Source organism: Penicillium canariense (genome assembly GCF_028826845.1).
Source record: "Penicillium canariense strain IBT 26290 chromosome Unknown utg000003l_segment0_segment0, whole genome shotgun sequence".
In the NCBI taxonomy this organism is placed as follows: Eukaryota; Fungi; Ascomycota; class Eurotiomycetes; order Eurotiales; family Aspergillaceae; genus Penicillium; species Penicillium canariense.
The window spans coordinates 1860512-1880331 of NW_026622730.1; the positions used below are offsets into that span (position 1 = coordinate 1860512).

A 19820-nucleotide genomic window follows, 5' to 3' on the forward strand; every position below is an offset into this window, starting at 1 on the left:
ACAACACATCACCATGTCCGAATCCCCTCCGCCGCCCTCGCCGTGGAGCATCGGCAACATGACCAACAGCGCCGTGCAGTTCCTTCGACTGCCGGTCCTGGCCTCATCGGGCCTGGCAGTGGTCGCCAGTGGCCTCCTATACTTTAAGCAGAAGTAAGCATGTCGGCGATAAGCCCTCCCACCCTCGCTCGAGACTAATGCGATAGCCTAGCGAATTGATATACCCGCGCAACGTCCCCGTCGATGCACGAACGAATGTTCCGAGCCCGCGGCAATTCGGCATCAGTGACTTTGAAGACCTGCAGATCCCCACACCGGACGGGGAAACCCTCCATGCGTTCTTCCTGCGCCCGCCCAAGAGCCGTTATCGGCGCAACTTGACGGTGATAATGTTCCACGGGAACGCTGGTAATATCGGCCACCGTGTGCCGATCGCCAAGGCGATCCAGGATACGCTGCATTGCAACGTGTTCATGCTTGAATATCGCGGGTATGGACTGTCGACGGGCATGCCTGATGAGGCTGGCTTGAAGATTGATGCTCAAACCGGGCTGGACTATCTGCGACAGCGCGCCGAGACGAGGGACTCAAAGCTTGTCGTCTACGGGCAGAGTCTGGGTGGTGCCGTATCTATCAATCTGGTTGCGACCAATCAAGAACAGGGTGATATTGCGGGTTTGATTCTGGAGAATACGTTCTTGAGTATTCGCAAATTAATCCCCAAGTGAGTTCCCTCGTGCTCTGCAACCCATGGCCCTTCATTGCTTATGCGTTACTAGTGTGTTCCCACCGGCACGATACCTGGCTCGTTTCTGCCACCAATATTGGACAAGCGAGGATATAATCCCCAAGATCTCCAAAATCCCGATTCTTTTCCTCAGTGGACTGAAGGATGAGCTTGTGCCGTGTGTAACTCCCTTTATTTCCCTTTGCCAATACCTGCCATGCTAATTTGCTCCAGGCCATCCAATATGACTCAATTATTCTCTGTGTGCCAGTCGGAAACCAAGATCTGGCGCTCACTGCCAAACGGAGGTCACAATGACTCCGTGGCTGAACCGGGCTACTTCGAGCACATTCACTCTTTCATTACCGAAGAGGTTATGAGCGAGTAGACAACGACCAGACCGTTTGATACGATCCAGTGCGATCTAGACCATTGTTCTCGGCTCTTGTCGAGCCTTGACTTTTTCAACAATGCTAATGATACCCACACTTGCAACTGAACGGCAGAAGCATCCTCTCTTCGCTTACTTGACGGGTTACGTGAATCTTCGTTGCTAGACTCCCTTCGAGGCGCCCTCAACTCAACCCAGCCACCAAACATTCTCGAGCGAATACCATCTACCCTTTTTATCCATCTCCTCTGTAAGAGGATCTCTACTGGCGTCAATTTTCCCCCTGGAATACAAGCGACTTTTTTTGGCTACGTTCGGAGTTTATTTCCTTTCCCTAATGCACTTGCTTCTCCCCTACGACTGTTCTGATTCCTGTTTTGTATGGGCGGCACACGCGCTTCTTTCGGGCTTGCTATTCTCTGTACCTAAGATAAGAGGGGAACAATGTGCTCCTCGGATTATTCATGTACCATCTTGACACTTCTCGTCCATTTAATGACATAATCCAACCATATTCATCCCCGTCATGGTGCCGCCGTACACATTTGTCAGCAGACGATCCTCAGGAGTGAACCCTTCAATATAGACCGGACAAGGCTAGGTAGTAAGGTTATAGTTCTCCTCTGCATACATCTGGAACAAATCTTTTCAATATATATACTCCTTTCTCCTCTACTTGCTGCTCCATCCCAACATCAGCCCTGCGTCAAGATCGCTCACCATGCCCTTCGAACAAAAGGAGTTCTCACCCGCTCCACCCCTCCCACACCCAGGAACCCCGATAGACTCCCCCGCCGCGAAGCCGTGGTACTCCGTCGGCACGGGGATCTGGGAGTTGCTCCTAAACGGAGATGCAGAGCACAAGGCTGTTCTCCAATGGTGGGAACCGAACGTTACAACTGCGCCTGGGCCGATCACACACTCCTTCACCGAAGAGGTGTGTTTCTTGCAGGGAGGCCTGGAAGATCTTACCCTGCAACGGGCATGGACTGTGGGTGCGTATGCGTATCGCAAGCCTGGGATGAAACATGGGCCGTATCGGGCGTTGGGGGAGGGCTGTTTAATGTTTGTTAAGGTCGTGCCTGGTTTCCCCTAACGAGGTATAGATCGGTTGGGAGTACTGCTATGGAAGACTGGCAGCAGCTACTTTGATGTTACCTGGGCTAGTTGGAGGGCCTGGGACGTTACTTGCGTTCTTGAACTTTGTTTTTGTTTTTTAGGTTTTTGTCTTATCTTCCATGTAAGGTTCCATACAGGAATAATAGAAACGCAGTCCCACATGCAGATGGGTACCCCAGGGTGCAGCCCCTGAGGTCCTTGTGGCTACCGGGGTATCATATGCAATTGAATAAGCAGAATCAACTCATTTTGTCTCATAGCCATGACTCGTGATGAGTGTACAGCTCAAACACATTCAGTTTCACTGCCTGCAACTTCAAGGGCAGGAGCATCGCCAATCTCAGCGTCCGCTGGCTGATCAGCTGCTTCAGGAGCACTCTCCCGGGTCTCTGCCTCTGCCCCTGCTTGTCCATCGACCGTGGTCTTCTCCTGCTCTTGCTCCGCCTGCTCCTCTTTCTCCTCTGCTTCCTCCCAGCTGTCAACAACCTCCGCTGCTGGTTGTGTCCGCGGAGCCTTGCCCGCACCAACACCCGAGCGAAGGACGAGCCGTTCCTTTTTAGATGTCTGGCTCGACGAATCGGGCATTTTCCCTCCAGCGAGCGCAGAGTAGATGGACCGGCTTTGGAACGGATTCTGCACCGGTGTTGTGCTCCGGGTGCTAGTGGTGCTGCTCTCTGCGCCGGACTTCTTTCCCCGAGAGGCAACCTGCGCCCAACCGTCTGAGCCTGTTTGAGTCTTGGCGGCCTCCCGGGCGGCCTTAGCCTCGAGCACGGCAGTCCGCTGAGCGTCGCGTTCCTTGGTACGTTCTCGCTCGCGGAGCTTCACGCACTCTCGTACACTCATGCCGCCGATACCAATGGAAGACCCGCTACCCATACCGAAAACGGGCGGAGTCCAGGTCAAAGGCTTGAGAACGAAGACATGGCGATGAGGTTCAGGGTCATGACTCTCCGTGACGAAGCCCCAGTCTTCCGCGAGCGAGTGTGCGAATGCCCGTAGGGTCGTCTTGGCAGGCTGAAAGCGGAATGACCGCTCCGCAGTATCGGTTGCCAGAGATTGCATACTCGACTCATACGTTTGGAGGGTCGAGAGGGGGGCCGTGGAGGCAAGTTTAATATACTGGTCGAGTGTCTCGGCAGAATAAGGGAGATTGGTCAATGTAAAGGCCTGAACTGTGGTGGTTGGGTTGATGTCGATGCCGAGTGCAGACGCCAGAGAACGATTCCGCTCCAAGCGAGAGCATTCGTCGTCGCAAGTCAATGGGGTCAGCGATGGTAGGCGCTCTGGCTGCTGCAGCTGACCCTTGGAGGTGACAGCCTTAGCAGCGCCACAACGTGTGTGTTGACGCAGACGTCCACAGCTACATGTTACTGTAAGTGTGGACGGGCAGGGCGCCTTTTCCGGGCACGGATATGGTGCATGGCACTGCTCGGAGCAAGGATGGCCACAAAGCGTCTTGGTCTTCCCACACGCCTGCTGGCAAGGCTCGTTCGCGTCGTCGCATTCACCCGGCTTATGGCAGTCCTTCTTGCAGAAATGGGAGCCGCACTTCAATGGCGCCCCACAAACCTGGCCACAGCGCGCATCCGTGAGCCAGCAAGGCACATTCTTCAATACTCTCTTACCACATAGGCATTCCTTCTCGGTGAGGAACGGACACTTGGGGCAGCTTTCCTCGTCTGTATGGCAGTTGTGCGCAGTCTGAGGGTGTCCACACGGCTTGGGGCGTCCACAAGGGAACGAGCACGCAGGCGGCTTCGTGCCACATGGCTGCGGTGGATACAAGATGGATCTTCCGCAATTACACGAAATCTCCTCAAAGATCGCCTCACGACAGGTGTTGCAAGCGCCCTTGTGACAGAGTTCCGGGCATGTGTGTCTTCCGCATTTCAGCAATCGACCACAGACCCTGGTACAAATATGCTCTGCCTCAATGTCTTCGTCCGTAGGGCGCAGATGAGCCTTCAGCTTTCGGCGGAGAGCTTGTCGCTCAAGAGCCTTCTGTTCTCCTGGGCAGCATCTTTCAGTGCAAGAGTGACGACCGCAGTGCAAAGTTGCCTTGCATTGGCGGAAACACTGGGGCGGGTGCATATCGCCTTGATGGCACATACTCATGGCAGTGTTGCGTCCACACTGGCACGAAATAGGGACGCGGCGAAGACAGGTCCCGCAAGGGCCTGTATGGCAAACCTGGTCACAAGAATGGCCACAACGGAGCATCTTGCCACACGGCTCCAGGCAGTTCGGGATGGGATCTTCGCAAGATGTGCGGGAAGCGAAGCCGGGAATGTCGGTCAATTTTGTTTTACCGCACGGGCAACGGGTGACACTGTCTGGCGATTTTGGGCAGTGCGCAGGAACAGAGTCCTGCGGGTGGCAACCCTTCTGACATGAGTGCAGACCACAATCGAACGGGCGGTTACAAGCACCATGGCAGTCAAAGCAGCCTGTCCACTCTTCTTCCGATCCATCCGCACGGACTAATTGGCTATCCATCTCTTCATCCTTAGAGCTGCAGAGCATTTCGGTTTGTACCTTGCCACAGTAGCAACGGGCCTCGATCTTCACTTCACAGGCCCCGCACAAGCCCTCATGACAGGGAAGAGGGCAAGTATGTTCACCGCAAGGCAGAAGATCTCCGCAGATCTCTCCACAGCTCCATCCACGCTTATAGTCGGTATCTTGGCATCGTTTGGTTGATGAGTTTCGGCCGCAGAAGCAGTCCTGGGTGGGTCCCATCGCAGCACATGGCGCACATGGTCCAGCATGGCAGGTGGCGTCGCATGGGTGGGGGCAAGCCTTGCGAGGCCGCGAGCATGTTTGGCCACAAGAGTGCGGAGGCAGTCCAGGGAACGGTCTGGGATCAACCTCCTTCTCACACCAACAGTTGTAGGTGGAAGGGAATGTTTCATGGGATAGGTTGCAACCGGGACAACGCCAGGCTTTGGAAGCAAGAGAGGTTTCACTATCCTGCACCTGTCGATTCTGGGCTGCAGCAGCCCCCTCATTCGTGGACCACTTCTTGATACAGCTCAAGTGAAACACAGTCCAGCACAGCTCACAAGACCAGACCTTTGATCGCCGGCCTAACTCACTGGTGCAGATGGGGCATTCGTATAGGTTATGAGCAATATCTTCGTGGATGCGAGTGGCAATATCATCCGCGATCGATTTTGTTGTGACCTTGGGCGGTTTTTGCGGGGCCTTCGGCTTTGCTTTCCCTTTGCCTTTCACAGACGAGGTGGACGAAGGATGTTGGCTAGTGGGTGATGTCGATGTTCCAGGTACGAAATCTGGCGCATCAGCTCGCAGGCTAGCGTCACCATCTGCTGCAGCTTCCTGGCCCTGGTCACCCGATGCTTGCTCTGTCCTTGTCAAACGAGCTGCAAAACCTCGAGCTCTCATACCCCGAGACTGGGGTTGTGATATTTGATCGGCTTGCTCTCCATTTTGACTCTGCCCGCCTCGCCTCGCTGCATTGCCACGTGCTCTGCGTCCTCCAGATCCTTGCCCCTCTTTGTTCCCTCTCCGTGACCGAGGTTGGTCATTCTGCTGCCCGGGGTGAGCAGGATCGGGTTGCTGTTGCTGCACTTGTGCCGAGGGCGGGTTGTCCCCTGGCTGTGTCGATGCGATCTGTTGGCCATCGCGGTTTCCGGGGCCCCTCCCACGGCGTCTGTGTCTCGAGCGTGGGGCAGTCGGAGCTGCAGGAGCTATATCGGGGCCTTGCATGGCCGGGAATATGGTATCGTTATGACCTGCTGCTTCTGATATGCTCATGCAAGTGCTGATCTCTCGAAACGAATTGGAGTCGTAGATTGGCGAAATCTTGTTTTGGGGATGGTTTCGGGAAGTGGCGCGGCTAAACGTGCAGGATACACACTGGTAAGGCCAAAGCCAAGCAGCAAGAAACACGCAGCTTTGGCTAGTGATGCAAGGAGAGGATAAACCAGAAAAGAAAAGAGCCCTGCGGGCGAGGTTGTATTTGAGGCTTTTGCGATGTCTGGAATACGCCGACAAAAAACCTCACTGATCGGCAGTATCGGGCGGAGATTCAGGCGGTGGAATGTGGCGTCCGTAAGTGAGTCAAGTCACCTACCCAATGACTCATGGCCGTGGGTCGACAGGGTCCACTTGCCCCAGGGGTCCGCTCAAACTGCACCGGCCGCTGTGGAGAGGGTTCCTCCGGTTTACAATAGTATGATTTGAAGAAGGACCGTTAGACTCCGATAGCATTGACCGCAACCATGAATTTGCGAGCTCGGGGCCCAATTGGCAGAATATTGGAGATATACATCCATAGGTAAAGCTCGGTAGTGATAGGTTGGCACGGTGATTTCAGCCGCAAGAAAGTACCTAAATCGTGCCGAAATCGCAGTTGTTCTCAAATAGTTCATGATGTCTACGATGAGTTCTAGATTGCTAGATACTTCGCAGCACAGTCTATTCAGACGAGCGGTTACCTGTTGCTGTACGCACCATAGTACATGCTGTCATCACCGAATATATATTAATTTCTTCACAACTCTGACCATTTTACACACGAGGATGAAGAATACGACACTTGGGATGACGATAGTAACCAGGAATATGTTAAGCTGCGCAACGCCGTAGACCTAACAAGCATGTTTGCTAGCATTGGCCAGTAGACTGGGTCGGAATTGACTTTTCTTGCGGAAACAGAATTTTGTATCGATCTTTTGATCCTTCGCAATGGCGGCTGTATGACATTCGCATAACATGTTATGTCTTTGCATGATAAGCCTTTGCTTGCTCCCAACAAATACGTGAACCCAAGACAAGTGAATCTAATCCTGCCTCACAGAACAACTCGATAGTCAGCAAGACCTTGCCAAGGAGAGGAGATCAGCCACAGCAGACCTAAGCCTGCTGAGCCTCAATGTAAAGCACGACAACCAGGAGCACTCAGTATCAGCTCAGGGACAGATATCAACCAGGAGGGCATCACCTAGCGAAAGGGCCACTGCTCCCACAGGAGGTCCCGGGATTGGAGTGGATGAAGCGCTGGGGGACGGTAACCCTGGAAGAAAGCCAGCCTTACTTGTTTCAAAGTCTTCACAAGCAAGGCGAGACAGGCCCGTCAGGCCTACCACGAATGGACCTTGGTAATCATGTGCGTCATACCAAATGCTGACGAGATCGACCGAGGGAATACTTTATAATCTCAAGCTCAATCAACCAATCGACCCACAGATTGACCTAAATGAGTCTACCTCGATATATCCGGAGCAGATACATATTGCAAATCAAGGACATCGTACACATTAATCAATCTGTATCCAAATAGGTCATATAAACAAAATGCAAAAAGATCCGCCGAAAAGCAGAACAATCGCGCTATGCAAAACACCAAATGCCCATTCACTCATATCTTGTCATTTCAAACAAAAACAACAATCTCACCCCTCTCATTCCTCCTCAACCGCAATGCCCGCCAAAGTTCCTTCTCGTCCTCCGCCCTCCGCTCCCGATCCGCCCGACTCCGCCCCTGGTCTCTTCCCCGATCCGCATCATACTCATCCGAGAAATCACGATGGAACCGCTTCAGCGCCTTATGCACCGAGCACCCGCGCTCGCTATCCCGCGACACCAGTCCCAGGAAATGCGTTGCCATCTCGCGCTGCAGCGCGTCCTCGGTGCGCGCTGGCGGCTTCGACGCCCGGTACACGGTGACCTGGCGCTCGCGGTGCGGGGACCGCGAGTCTGGGCGGCGCCGCTCATCGCTTTGTTTCTGGCGGCGGCTGGGCCGGTCGCCGTCTGTTGGGTTGCTGCTCTTGCGCTTGGACTTGCGCTCCAGGTGGGTGTCTGATGCGCGGTTGCGGTGGGACTTCTTCTTGCGGAGTTCGAGGGCGCCGTCGGCGCTGGAGGAGGAGCCACGGCGGGTGCGGACGAGGGCGCGCGAGGTCGAGTCTGCGCCGTTGCTGCTGGTTGAGACGACGGAGCCGCCGAACATGGAGGAGACGAGGCGCTCAGCACGGTTCTTGATCGAGATGCCCAGACCCGGGTCGCCATTGCTGGCACTTTCCCTATCCTTAGTGTCTTTGCCGTTGCGCCGTGTGCGCTTGATCGGGGACGAGGCGTCGTGGTACGGTTGGCGGTCGAGGTTGGGGGAGTCGTCGATGTCATTTGAGGGGGAGCGCATCATGCGGTTCAGACCGCCGGTGAGGCCGGAGTGGGCGAGGACGGGGGTGCCGGCGTTGTTGATCACGCTGGACGGGGCGTCCAACATGGGCGTGTCCACGTCCTGCTGCGGGCTGCTGAAGGGCTCCTCCTGGCCGCGCTTGCGCTTTTTCTCGCTGACGCTGCCGCTGGCGCGCTTTTCGTCCTTGCGGCGTTCCTTCTTCGTCTTCTTGGGCGCGGGTGTCACGAACTCCGTCGAGACATTGGGCACGGCGTTGGGGTACATGGAGGGCGGGATTGGGTCCGCGCCGTAGGAAAAGCCGTTCTCCTCATATGCGACATCGTAGTTTCCTTCGTCATCGGTCTTGGTATCCAGTTTGGCAAGCGCATTGCTGGGCTCAAAGACGGATCGGGCGTGGGCAACCATGCTCATCTGCTCCTTGCTGCCATCCTTGGGGGCCAGCGTCACCTTGGACGCATTGGGGGTCTCATCGGTGACCAGGTAGTCAAACACATTGATGGGCTGGCCGCTGTTGGCCAGCGCCTTGGATGTAGGCTTGGCTTCACCCACGGGAGGGGGTGTCGGGGCCGGGGGCGGGGCCACGTTGGCATTGACATTGTCGCCATCGGAGGCATCCTCGACTCGGGGTTGCTTGTTGGCGTTGGGATTGCCCTTATGGTTGGGGGTGTTGTGACCGTTCTGGCCCTTCTTTTGCTGTTTACCAGGCTTTTCTCTATACAGCGCGCCCTGGTATTTTTGTGCCTCACTCATGCATGACTAAAACAAACACACCAGTTGTTAGCCGCCGCGTGCGGAAGTTAAAAAAGAATTGAGCGAAGGTCGGGCCAATTGTCTCGGTCGGCAGCCCACTCCCTCTCGTCCCTCAGGATGTCGGAGAGCTGGCAGACCAACCGCTGGCCAATCGTCCAAGAGCGCTCTCACAGGACGCGCACACCATGCCAACAACAGCCGCAACGTACCGTGTGTGCCCTATATTGGGTTCCTTGGAAATGGACCATACAATCGATGCAGGTGAACGATGCACCGCGGCATTGGCTGCGGTGGGGGTCGAGCTTTTTCTTGGTGAAGATATCACCGCACGCCTGTCCAAGATGCAGGTTAGCCGTCATCCATGTTCTGAACGCTTTCCGCCGCGCCCTTCACCCCCGCGGCAGCGAGGGGCTTTCTACGTACCTCGCACTGAAAGGATACCATATTGGAGTCGAGTAATCACCCCACTTGGAGCGTATCACAGGTGATGGGAGAGTCAATAGTTCGAAAGGGCGGGAAAGTTAGGGCAACCGCAAGTTAAAGTGTCGTGAATGCGACAATTGCGACAGTGTACGGCGGCGGATATTGCGTCAATGCGGCCAGAAAGCGTGGAGTAGCGTGGAGAGAGAATGTCCGGGTCAATGGAGGAGAAAGGATGTGCTCCGGGCCACAACAAAGGTATCCCTTGGTGAAAATCTGTCTGCACGAGATGCACCGAGTTGACTGCAGTGCCGAGTCGCTTTTTCTTTTTTTCTTTTTTTCTTTTTTTGCGCGTCGAAAATCGGGAAGGCGCGTAAGAGTACGCTAGTCCGAAAAAAGGAAGCGCTAGCCTCGATGTGGGCAGGTTATTGTGGTTCGGCCTTCGCGGTGGGGAGCAGCTGGCCAGTGGGCATGCAATGGAAGTGTAGAGAGGGAATAGAGTCAGAGAGATGGAATGGGGAGGGTTGCAAAGTCGACTGGGGATCGAAGAAGGGAAGAATACGAAACGCAGCGCAAGTGGCCCCTGACTGGTTTATGTTTTATCTTCTGGGGCTGAAATGCTGGCTACCTTCGTCATGGCCTGTTTCATCAACGCGCTGGAACGCGCGCAGCTGCGCGACATGAGCAAATGTACGAAATACACAGTGAGGTGCTCCCCCATTCATCCACCGGCAACGTAGTGACAATAACTAACCCCTCTCCGATAGGACGACCCCCCGCGATCGCGATCGGCCCCACCGCTGGTTGGCTGGACGCGCAGGGGAACCTGTCAGGAGACTCGTCTCATTCTATCATTTGTTATCAGCTGAAGTGAAATGGCCCCCCCCTCCTGGCCCTATTTTTGGCCAAAGTCAAATCCATGCCGGAGGACGAAGCCAGACCCAGGGAAATAGGCCGCGCCTGTTCGATACTCGCCCCATCCTACAGTCGAATATACGGTGTATGCTAGTCAAGGGGGTCGTTTTGCAGGTGTGGTCATGGCCCTCCCGACAGCGCCCACCATCGCATTAGTGGGTTTCTCCTGTATCACGAGGATGCGACATGGCGACATGGCAACATTGCGCCGCCGCTAGCCCTGGGCTATCAGGGCATATCTCCCGTGCTGCGCTAGTGTACGACGGGCCGCTGGTACGGTCGTGTGTCGATGTGCCTCCCGCGAAAGCAACACAAGGAAAGGGGGAGAAAAGCGCGCTACAAGAGACCGGGTCATGCGCATGATTGGGGATCACCGGATGGGGTGATCCTGGGTCGCGAGGTAGTTCGGGTCATGCTGTCGTGCGGGACTCAGGGATCGACGGTGGTAATCCCTGTCCTTGCAGGAAAGTCCGCCGTCTATAAGAGAAGGAGTCTGGATAGCCGATGCGCAGGGCTCCCGCCACTCGGGCTCGGGATTGCGGAGGACGTGCGCGGCGCGCGTTGGGTATATATGGATATTATCGAGACAAGTACTGTACAAAGAGACCAGCTCCAGCGCATATTTTAAGAAAACCACGAAGGTAACGCCATGCAAAGTGCGCCGAGAACGAGGGTGGAATGGCGGGGTGCGGATAAGAATGAAAGAATGAGGAGGAACGGAGCCAATATGTCAACCCTGTCAACCGCGCGTGGTCCTGAATCGCAACGCAGGCTCATGTCAGTCAGACCTTCAAAGAAACTAGCGCAGCGCCGGGGTGGGCCGACTCACGCTTCCTTCGAGATCTCCACGGCCAGGTGATCGTGAAGATCGGACGGATCCTGCTTGCTGTCGCCATGGCTCGCGGTCGGGTGTGCCTCGTTGCTCTTGCTGTCCGCGCCACCCTCCCCGGCGTCCTCATCGTCGGTGCAGCCGCAGTCGTAGAACGACCCCAGGTCGTTGCAGTCGAATTCCGGTTTGTTGAGCATCGCATTGACCTCGTTGTGGATGAAGCATGCCCACCCGGCGGCCGCACTGCGCGACGACACCTGGGGCGGATATTTGTTCAGATGTTTCTGGAAGTGCTCAGCGCATTCGCCACTGTCTCACAGTCAGCTCTTGCGATACGTCGCATGAATAGGGAGGGTCGCGAGGATGGAGTGGTGGTGGTTTTGGGGAAGGGGATATGTGATGGCCGTACCAAGGATAGAGTCGCGCGAAGAGGTGGATGTAGGAGCGCAGCGCATCCTGCTGGTCCTCGGTGGGTTTCTCGGGGAATCGCGCCATGACGGTATGGAAGTACTTCCATGTTGCACGGCCCAGCTCAGCTCTGCAGAACGTAGGCCCCAGGCCATGGTTAGTGACATGATACCGCCAATTAAGCTCCGAGATGTGTGCGTGGTGTCAATGCTTCCTTACTTGGCCGTCTCGTTGCCCAATTTCGGCATCACCACCGCCCCTTTCAATGTATCCTCCTGGATGGTGATCCCGGACGAGGGTGCTGCGCCATGAGAGAGGTGCCCGGGGGCTCGGACGGCCGGGCTTGGTGGGCCCTGTGGACGGATGAAGAGGAAGAAGACTAGGCATATCGAGATTGCGGCGCTGATGGCAATGCGCCGTGTCATTTGTCGGTTGGCCATGGTGGTGGAGGGGCTAGGGGAGATGTCGGCAAGCGTCCGCCGGTAGGTCGAGGAGCACCAGGCTCAGAAGTGCAGGGTCTTCCCTGGTGAGAATATGGAAACAAAATTCACCCAGGAACGTAAGAATGCAGCGGAGAATCAGTGCATAGGAGGTGAAGATGCTCTGAAGGGGAGGGAACCTACGTGTCGTATACGGTGCTGGCCGGATCGAAAAGGGAGCTTAGTCATGGCTGCGCGGTTCGCTGACGTTTGGGGGGCGTTTTTGCTTTACTACTCTTTGTCCTTACTCGGATCTAATCTGCTAAAAATGACAATTGTTACTGCCACAAGGCTGGCATAGCATTGGAGATTTGAGTGCGTGCCTTTCCCTGATCCACAATGGCTAGCTTCATGGATGTGATGGATGCCACTATAGCTCAAGACCCACAACCGCCGTATCCTCCGTGGCGGGCATAAAATAAAAGCCCGAGTGACATGTATGTTCGAATCCTTCGACAGTTCGAATCCTTCGACAGATCGCTAAAAATAGGCGGCCGTCATTGAGCGCTACGAATCTCAAAGAGTGAACCGAAAAAGGTTCTCTCGACGCCGCATTCATGCCTATTGTACCTCATCCTGGGCAAGTACATCACTCAGGCTCGGAGGCAAATCCTCCTTGCTTGTACCCCAGTTGCTTTCCTTGTCCCCGAGCATCAACTCGAGCGTCATACCTTCGGTGAAAAACTCGTGGTCGATCCAGTTCTTGGTGTAGGGCTTCCCATTCAGTTTGGCACTCTGGATGTAGATGTTCTGATAGGTGGAATCGAAGTTTGTGTTTCGAATCGTGGCAGTCTTATTAGTCTCTGGATGGGTGATTTCCACTGCCTCGAAGAATGGTGGGCTGATGAGGTAGACATTTTGACCGGGATTGGGGAACAGTCCCATCATGCTCCAGGCGAGGAATGAGCCCATTGCGCCAGAGTCGTCATTGCCAGGCAGGCCGTTGTTGGATTCGTTGAAAGTTCTAGGAATATAGCTGTGGGCTCGCTGGGCAGACAGAGCTGGCCGACCGGCATAGTGGTACTCGTATACGGTCAGGAAAACAGGCTCGTTGCTTATGTCGGCCAGGCCAGATGTATGGAAGTAGTCTAGTCTCTTCACAAAAGAGTCAGAGCCCCCAAGCAACTTGATCAGACTAGCCATATCATGAGGAACGAAGCTGTAGTTATTAGCCACCAGTGACCTGCCTAGTATTGTTGGGTGATGAACATACAAAAGATACTCCCAGATACTCGATTCAAAGGTCTCTGACGGATTCGAAGTCAACGAGCACCACGAGGCTAACGCACTACAGGCAATCGGGTCTTGGAAACCCCACGTACCATTGAGATGCCTAGGCTGTAAAAATCCCGTGAAGCCGGTGTCAGTTCCATTTTCCAGAAAAGACTTTTGGTCCGCTTTGAAGAGGTTCTTCCAATTGCTCGCCCGAGACAGATAAGTCATATAGTCCGTCGTGCCGAGTCCCTTGCCCACAAGGGCAATACCATGGTCATTGTAAGCATACTCCACAGTTCGAGAGACGCTGCGTGAGTTGGTGCCGAATCCCAAATAGTCGAAGTCCAGGTAGGGAATGTAATGCAGCTTTTTCCAGCTCTGAAGGCCCCCGCGCCCTTCATAGGACCACTCCAACGGTTCATTTTCGGCATCGTTCACCATTGCCTTGTATGCTAGCTCCCAGTCGATTCCAGTCAGGTTCTTGACATATGCATCTGCGAGGACCACGTCCGCATTGGAACCACCTTGTGTCCAGCCTTTGCACAACGACATGCGGCAATCAGGTAGCCAGCCTTCGTGCTTGAACGTGTCAAGCAGACTGCGGACCATCTTGGACTGCGCCTGGGGATCGATGACAGTGAGTAATGGGAGCTGAGCCCGGAACTCGTCCCAGAGACAGTAGAACGAGTCGAAGTACGGCTCATCACTCTCCCATAATGGATTTTCTCCCGTCATCTCCTGGGGCGAAAGCATTGTCCGGTATATGCCGCTCCAGAAAGCGCTTAGCGAACCATGGCTCACACCGCCAGGTGTGATCTTGATGGGACTGAGCTTCTCGCGCCAAGCAGTCCTCGCAGCCTCTTCAAGTGTTTCGAAATCATTTAGAGGGTCAGAGACCTCTGACTCCGCATTGGAGCAAGCTTGGTCGGTGCTAATGTAGCTCACACCCACTCGGACAGTCACCATTCCATTGTTGGGTCGATCAAAACTGATGTATCCGCCAGCCTGGAGATAGAAATTGTTGAAGCCACGCGTAACAAACAGCTCCTTCGGCTCCGACCCTGCACGATCATTCACCCAAATTCCACTGTCACACACCTTCGCCCCAGCGAAATCCGCACAGAAGTAGGCTTGATAGGACCCCGCGCCGAAACTGGGCAAGAATGTGCCATTGCCCTGAATACGCCCCGAGTCAGCGTCAATAGTAATGCTGGCGTTCTGTCGACTATCCCAGAGATCCGTCAAATCCAATAAAATCAGCGGATCTAACCGTTCTCCGTTCTCCGCACTGGCGTCGGGAAACGTAAAGCGATACAAGGCTGTGCGCCTGGCAGCCGTCATCTCGGCCTTGATGCCATTCACCAGCTCGAGCGCAAAATAACCCGGCCGCGCCGTGACCGAGTCATTCACATAATGCGTCGCACGCGCACCCTTCGGAAACTTGCAGTTGTCAATGACATTGTCAGGGCAGTACTGCGGAAACAAGGGGAATTGGCCCATCGATGGGTTCCCGCCTGTGCCACTGTCATGCATGTGCGAGAAGCCAGTGACATTGCTGCCATCAGTCGCGAAGCCGCCCGTGTTTTGGCCGTCAACGTCGGCGACGGGCTTGGCTAAGCCGTAGGGTAAGCTTGCGCCGGCAAAGACGTTGCCGCCGGCTGTGGACCCAATGAGCGGATTGACATAGTGCAGGTCATCTTGTGTCGAGGTGGTGAGATGCAGTAGCAGGGGTATCAGAGCTACAAGGCTTGCTCGCAGGGCTGGCATCGTGGAATGTGGCGATCAAACCATATGAAGGACGGTGGTTCGACTGGGCCAGGGAGTAGAGTAAGCGCGGGGAATAACAATGCATCGGCAGTGGCACTGGTAGGACCACGACGGTCAGGAAGAAGGTAAACGGTTGGCAAAAACAAAGAATGCCACGGCATGCGGATGGCAGCGTCGCATTGTTGATATGATCGACAGCGGGGTGCCCCGTGAAGCGTTAGTGTGCGATGCAAGGGCGCCGAGTAGGAGCTACTCGGAGGGGCTGTCCACGTTTAATAAGGGCAGAATTGAGATCATCGATGGCTGTCTAGGGCTCAATCTGTGTGAAAGTGTTGAGATAGGTTTGTTATGCTATTTTTCCTTTGCGTGAATCAAAGGCTACACATGCGTCCGAAGCCCTACCCAGTATAAGAACTCGGTATATCAGTAGGCAGGGGAGGTGATGCAATGGATAGTGGAGTGGTAACGCTTTCTGGAACTGATGGGCACAGAAGCCAGGAAGCCACACATTATGTTCGTGCGAGGGATAAACTAATATACAGGAGAGTCTCCAAGAATTTTGCGCCTGTCTCTGCACCTGTCAGAGTTCAGGGCGCACCTAACCCTATCCCAAGTAAAACATCAAGGGAAAAGAGATCCATCAATTCGATTCGTGCATTCGTAATACCTTCAAGTTTAAGGCTTACTCGAAAAGCATGGTACCCTTGTTCTGCTTCTTGCCGACGTCGTAGTTCTTCCACACGGCGATCGAAGGGATAAGCAGAACCAGGATGCAGGTTGAGGCAATGCAATTCATACGCTGGGCGTGGCCCCAAGCGTAGATGCAGGCATCACGAAGGGGAGAGCCCACCGCATAGGTGTCCTGCACGCCGATGCCGTCCATGTAGATTGTGGTCGCGTTCGCCTTGAGGTTGTCAGGTAAGTGACTGGCCAGCGCCTCCACAAACACGTTGTTGTAAATGGCAGCAGAAACGGCATAGCCGATTGCACCGCCGATGCTAGAGAACAGACCGATCAAGGCCAGCATCATAGGGGTACCCTCACGACCACCGGCGGCCATGACGGCCATATCCTCACCGATGACAATGGTGCCACCAGCGAAAGCGATGAAGATCTGGCACATGATAATGTAGCCAATCCCGTGGTCCCCGCCACGGAAATAGATCATCAAGCCGGAGCCAAGGAGCATCAGTGGGACACCAAAGCACAACACAATGTACTTGAACCGCCTGACCCACCAGATGATAAGACCGAGGATCGGGGACCAGAAGCACGAGCCCACGTTGTAAATTTGAATCATGTAGCCGGCATTGCTGATATTCAGGTCATAGGTAATCAGCACAAAGTTGTAGAAGTACTGGTCCCACAGGTAGAAGCTGAAGAAGCAGACCCCAGCGCAAATACATGCGCCCAGAATGGTGGGTCTCTTGAGCAATTCGTAGCGAATGAAGTGGTGGCGCGCACCCCATCTTTCCCACGCAGCGAAGACCAAAAGCATGCAGGGGCCGATGATAACCATCGAGATGAAGGTAGCCGATCTGTACTGGGAGCGGCCGTACTGGGCTAAACTGAAGGGCAGGAGGAAGAGGACCCAGGCGGCCATGAGCAAGAAAGCACCAATGACTGGATTTTCGAGTCAGTATACAAATTCTAGATGTCGCGGGGAAGATGGATTAGATCCCTTTGCTTACCATCAAATTCGTGGAAGTAGTGAATAATAGACTGCATCTTTGTGCGTCCACTGTTCCTGGGCTTCCAAACACCCTTCGAGATGGCCTTTCGCTCGTAGAACTTGAAAATCAGCGCGAGGGGGCAGAAGACGACAGGCTGGATAATGCAAAACATTCCATAGCCCCAACGCCAGCCGCAAAGGTTGTAGATCGACTGTGCCGCTAGAGAGCCGGTGAACGCGGTACAGATGAATGGAGTCGAGGCAAAGGCGAAAGCAAAGGCTCGCGAGCGCAGGCCCGTAGTATCTGCGACGAAAATATCCAAGATCAAATACATGCAATAGTAGCCGATCCAGTATAGCACGTATCCGGCCGCAAAGCCATTGGGGCCATTGCATGATGCCAAAATGATCATGCCAAGGATATAAATCGCGGTTGAAAACAGCAGAGCCTCAGCGCGGCCCCACAGCTGGAGGGTCTTGGCCAGGGGCAGCTTCAGCACACCACCGATGATACTGGCTAGAATGTATGAGGTTGAAATTTGCGGAGCCGACTGGAAATCGCTGTACACCCAGTTCATCAGGGTGGAGCTAATCGCCGAGTGGAACGCAAGCATGAAGAAGCCAACCCAAATCCTATTGAGTGATTCCGCTCGTTAGTATAAACTGCAAATTCACCACTATCACTCGCAATTTTCATCGCCCATCGGGTGAACATAAAATGCATTACTCGAAACTCACCAAGCATAGATACCAAAGACAGCTGGGCGGCTCCAGACCAGGGCAGCGGCTTCGGCCTTCTGCTGACCCAGGCCAGCCTTGTCGGTAACACGGTCCGGGTTGTGCTGGGCTTCCTTCTCATCGTCTGAGATGCCATTGACACCGTAAGACGAATCGGAGTCTCGAAGCGTCTGGGAGTCACTGGTCGGGCGGGCCTCAGGGTCATCGGTGCCAGCAGCATCTGACTGCGCATGCTTCGAGTCCTCAAAAGTCGTTGTATCGACAACCGACCGGGTCAGGCGGCCATTGTCGTCCCGCCCACGCACAATGTCGAGAGCACCCATAGCGAGCAAGGTCGCCTATGAATTCTTGTAAAGGGTTGCACAGTGGGGCAGTGGATGGTTACTGCAAAGGCCCCAGGTGTCCCGGGGGAGCAGTCGATGGGGTAAACAGGCGGGTTGAGGGGGTTCTGAGAAGGAGAGTCGAGACGATCAACGGAGATGAGGAGTATTTCTATGCTGAAGGGACGAGGGCCCGAGAGCGAGAATTTCCCGCCAGACACGCTTGCCCGGTGGTCCCGAGGATTCGCTGGTTCGATTTTATTTGCGGCTTTTTCAGGTGCGACGGGGGAGAATTCAATCAGATAATCACGGACCAATCTGATAAGGTCTCCACCCTGGCCAATCACAGCGTAGTGACTGGGCCGACTCTCCACTATGATTGGATTTTTACTTGGTGTCCTTCCCGAAACGAGACTAGTGGTGTTTGCATCTCCCGCAAGCGGGTTTCCGGATTGGGAAGCAACTGAAGGTGGTAACGGTAACTTGCTCGACTAACCAGAGTATCATCGCCTCCCTCTTGACTACCAGTTGGTTTATGACGGTCCTCTCCCGAGGGCTGCAGGATATATGATGTTGCATGATGTGATGTTACGCTCAGTGAGACCATTGAATTGCTCACTGCTCTTCGGTCAACAAACATAACAGCCACCTCGGAAGGCAAGTCAACAGCAATATCCCAAACTAGCTGAAGGATTCCTATTCTAAACGTTTTGTGGGCCCCAATCCAATAAAGCGGCTACTATTTCTCGCAAAGGTCGCAAAGCTTGCACTGAAGACGCGCAGCCTTGCTGTCAACGATCGAAGTCTCTGGCCATCAGGCCCGGCCGGGAGTTGCCTGTACCAGTTGTTGTCGAAAAAACTACCGAACCACAAGCCCCCAACCTACCCTCGCCGACGCCACAAACCGCTTATCTGATGGCGACCAGAAGGCAAAGCCTCCCTCCTTTTAGACCCCACGCTCGCGTATCAGCCCATGGTTGTGGCCGAAGCTAGCAGTGGCTCGACCGCGTATACCTCAACACACTGAAAGGGATAGGGACATCGAGTCCCCGCACAGACAGGCCAGACCCTTTAATATTTTTGGTGAGCCGATCGCTCATAACTGGCATGATCATTGCGGCTCGCCCACGCACTTCTCTTTCTAGTCCAGGCGAAAATTTTCCGGTTTGACCGCACATAGCGTTTCCCTTGGGCCCACTCCAACCGTAGCCCCAACCACCCGACCAATAGCCAGCCCCGTTGGGGCGAATGGAAACCACTTGCTTCCGCGGTCTTCCCATCACGCATCAAGTCATGCTTCCTGGTAACGTGAAAAACCTTTGCAACCAAGGTTGTTCTTCGGACTGTCCGGTTAATCAATCATATCCATCTAATCTAATCAGATTTTTCATCCCTTTTTCTCGGAACTGTTACTGATGGATCCCGGTCCTGACGGGCTTTTCGATCCATGGGACCGCTGAGTCCCCCGGCACACTAGCCGGAATTCTCGACTGTCGGCCTCCATATACTGTGCCCTACCTCGGTCTCGCAGATTTCGGCTTTCTTCTGTGCGCGCTCTCCACTCCTATATGCTCGGCGTGCCGCTCACTCGGAATCCACGGCCGATGCAGCCATCAGATACTTGCCAATACGGATAAAAACAGACTTCACTCCCAAGTCCCACGCCGCACTTTGCGCAGCTGCGGGGTTCAATCGCAGCAATAAAACCATGGGTATAACCTTGGAAGATGGAAGTCCCGTGTCCACGTGGCGCTCTGTCGGGGCAAAAGGCTGTCTTGGGAGTCCTCAATGGCTTGGTTCCGGTGAGCCCTTAGCACTCCGAAATTTCCGACCGGTGGATTTATTCGGCGTGTGCCTGATCTCTCAGCGACTAGTCGGTTACACTCAACCCATTGTCTTCCGCTACCACC

The 19820-nt window shown here is 54.6% G+C and overlaps 7 protein-coding genes across 7 annotated transcripts; 2 read left to right on the plus strand and 5 right to left on the minus strand.

The window, feature by feature from the left end:
* Positions 1-13: 13 nt before the first annotated feature.
* Positions 14-1115, plus strand: N7482_005511 (alpha/beta hydrolase; the record flags this gene model as incomplete). The annotated part of the gene is made up of 4 exons (XM_056687636.1): positions 14-153; positions 212-724; positions 780-905; positions 962-1115. The coding sequence occupies 4 exons, from the start codon at positions 14-16 to the stop codon at positions 1113-1115; spliced, it is 933 nt and encodes a 310-aa protein (XP_056543191.1).
* Positions 1116-1839: 724 nt separating this feature from the next.
* On the plus strand, positions 1840-2214 carry N7482_005512 (uncharacterized protein; the record flags this gene model as incomplete). Its single annotated transcript, XM_056687637.1, has 1 exon — positions 1840-2214. One exon carries the CDS (start codon positions 1840-1842, stop codon positions 2212-2214), a length of 375 nt encoding a protein of 124 aa, XP_056543192.1.
* A 308-nt stretch (positions 2215-2522) lies between these two features.
* On the minus strand, positions 2523-5966 carry N7482_005513 (putative NF-X1 finger transcription factor; the record flags this gene model as incomplete). Its single annotated transcript, XM_056687638.1, has 1 exon — positions 2523-5966. One exon carries the CDS (start codon positions 5964-5966, stop codon positions 2523-2525), a length of 3444 nt encoding a protein of 1147 aa, XP_056543193.1.
* Positions 5967-7635: 1669 nt separating this feature from the next.
* Positions 7636-9591, minus strand: N7482_005514 (LYAR-type C2HC zinc finger protein; the record flags this gene model as incomplete). Its single annotated transcript, XM_056687639.1, has 3 exons — positions 7636-9153; positions 9357-9479; positions 9571-9591. The coding sequence occupies 3 exons, from the start codon at positions 9589-9591 to the stop codon at positions 7636-7638; spliced, it is 1662 nt and encodes a 553-aa protein (XP_056543194.1).
* Positions 9592-11307: 1716 nt separating this feature from the next.
* Positions 11308-12159, minus strand: N7482_005515 (flavin-linked sulfhydryl oxidase ERV2; the record flags this gene model as incomplete). The annotated part of the gene is made up of 3 exons (XM_056687640.1): positions 11308-11620; positions 11721-11849; positions 11939-12159. The coding sequence occupies 3 exons, from the start codon at positions 12157-12159 to the stop codon at positions 11308-11310; spliced, it is 663 nt and encodes a 220-aa protein (XP_056543195.1).
* A 600-nt stretch (positions 12160-12759) lies between these two features.
* N7482_005516 (GH92 family glycosyl hydrolase) lies at positions 12760-15180 on the minus strand (the record flags this gene model as incomplete). Its single annotated transcript, XM_056687641.1, has 2 exons — positions 12760-13357; positions 13412-15180. The coding sequence occupies 2 exons, from the start codon at positions 15178-15180 to the stop codon at positions 12760-12762; spliced, it is 2367 nt and encodes a 788-aa protein (XP_056543196.1).
* A 682-nt stretch (positions 15181-15862) lies between these two features.
* sit2 (putative siderochrome-iron transporter) lies at positions 15863-17913 on the minus strand (the record flags this gene model as incomplete). The annotated part of the gene is made up of 3 exons (XM_056687642.1): positions 15863-16803; positions 16872-17485; positions 17591-17913. The coding sequence occupies 3 exons, from the start codon at positions 17911-17913 to the stop codon at positions 15863-15865; spliced, it is 1878 nt and encodes a 625-aa protein (XP_056543197.1).
* Positions 17914-19820: the final 1907 nt, after the last annotated feature.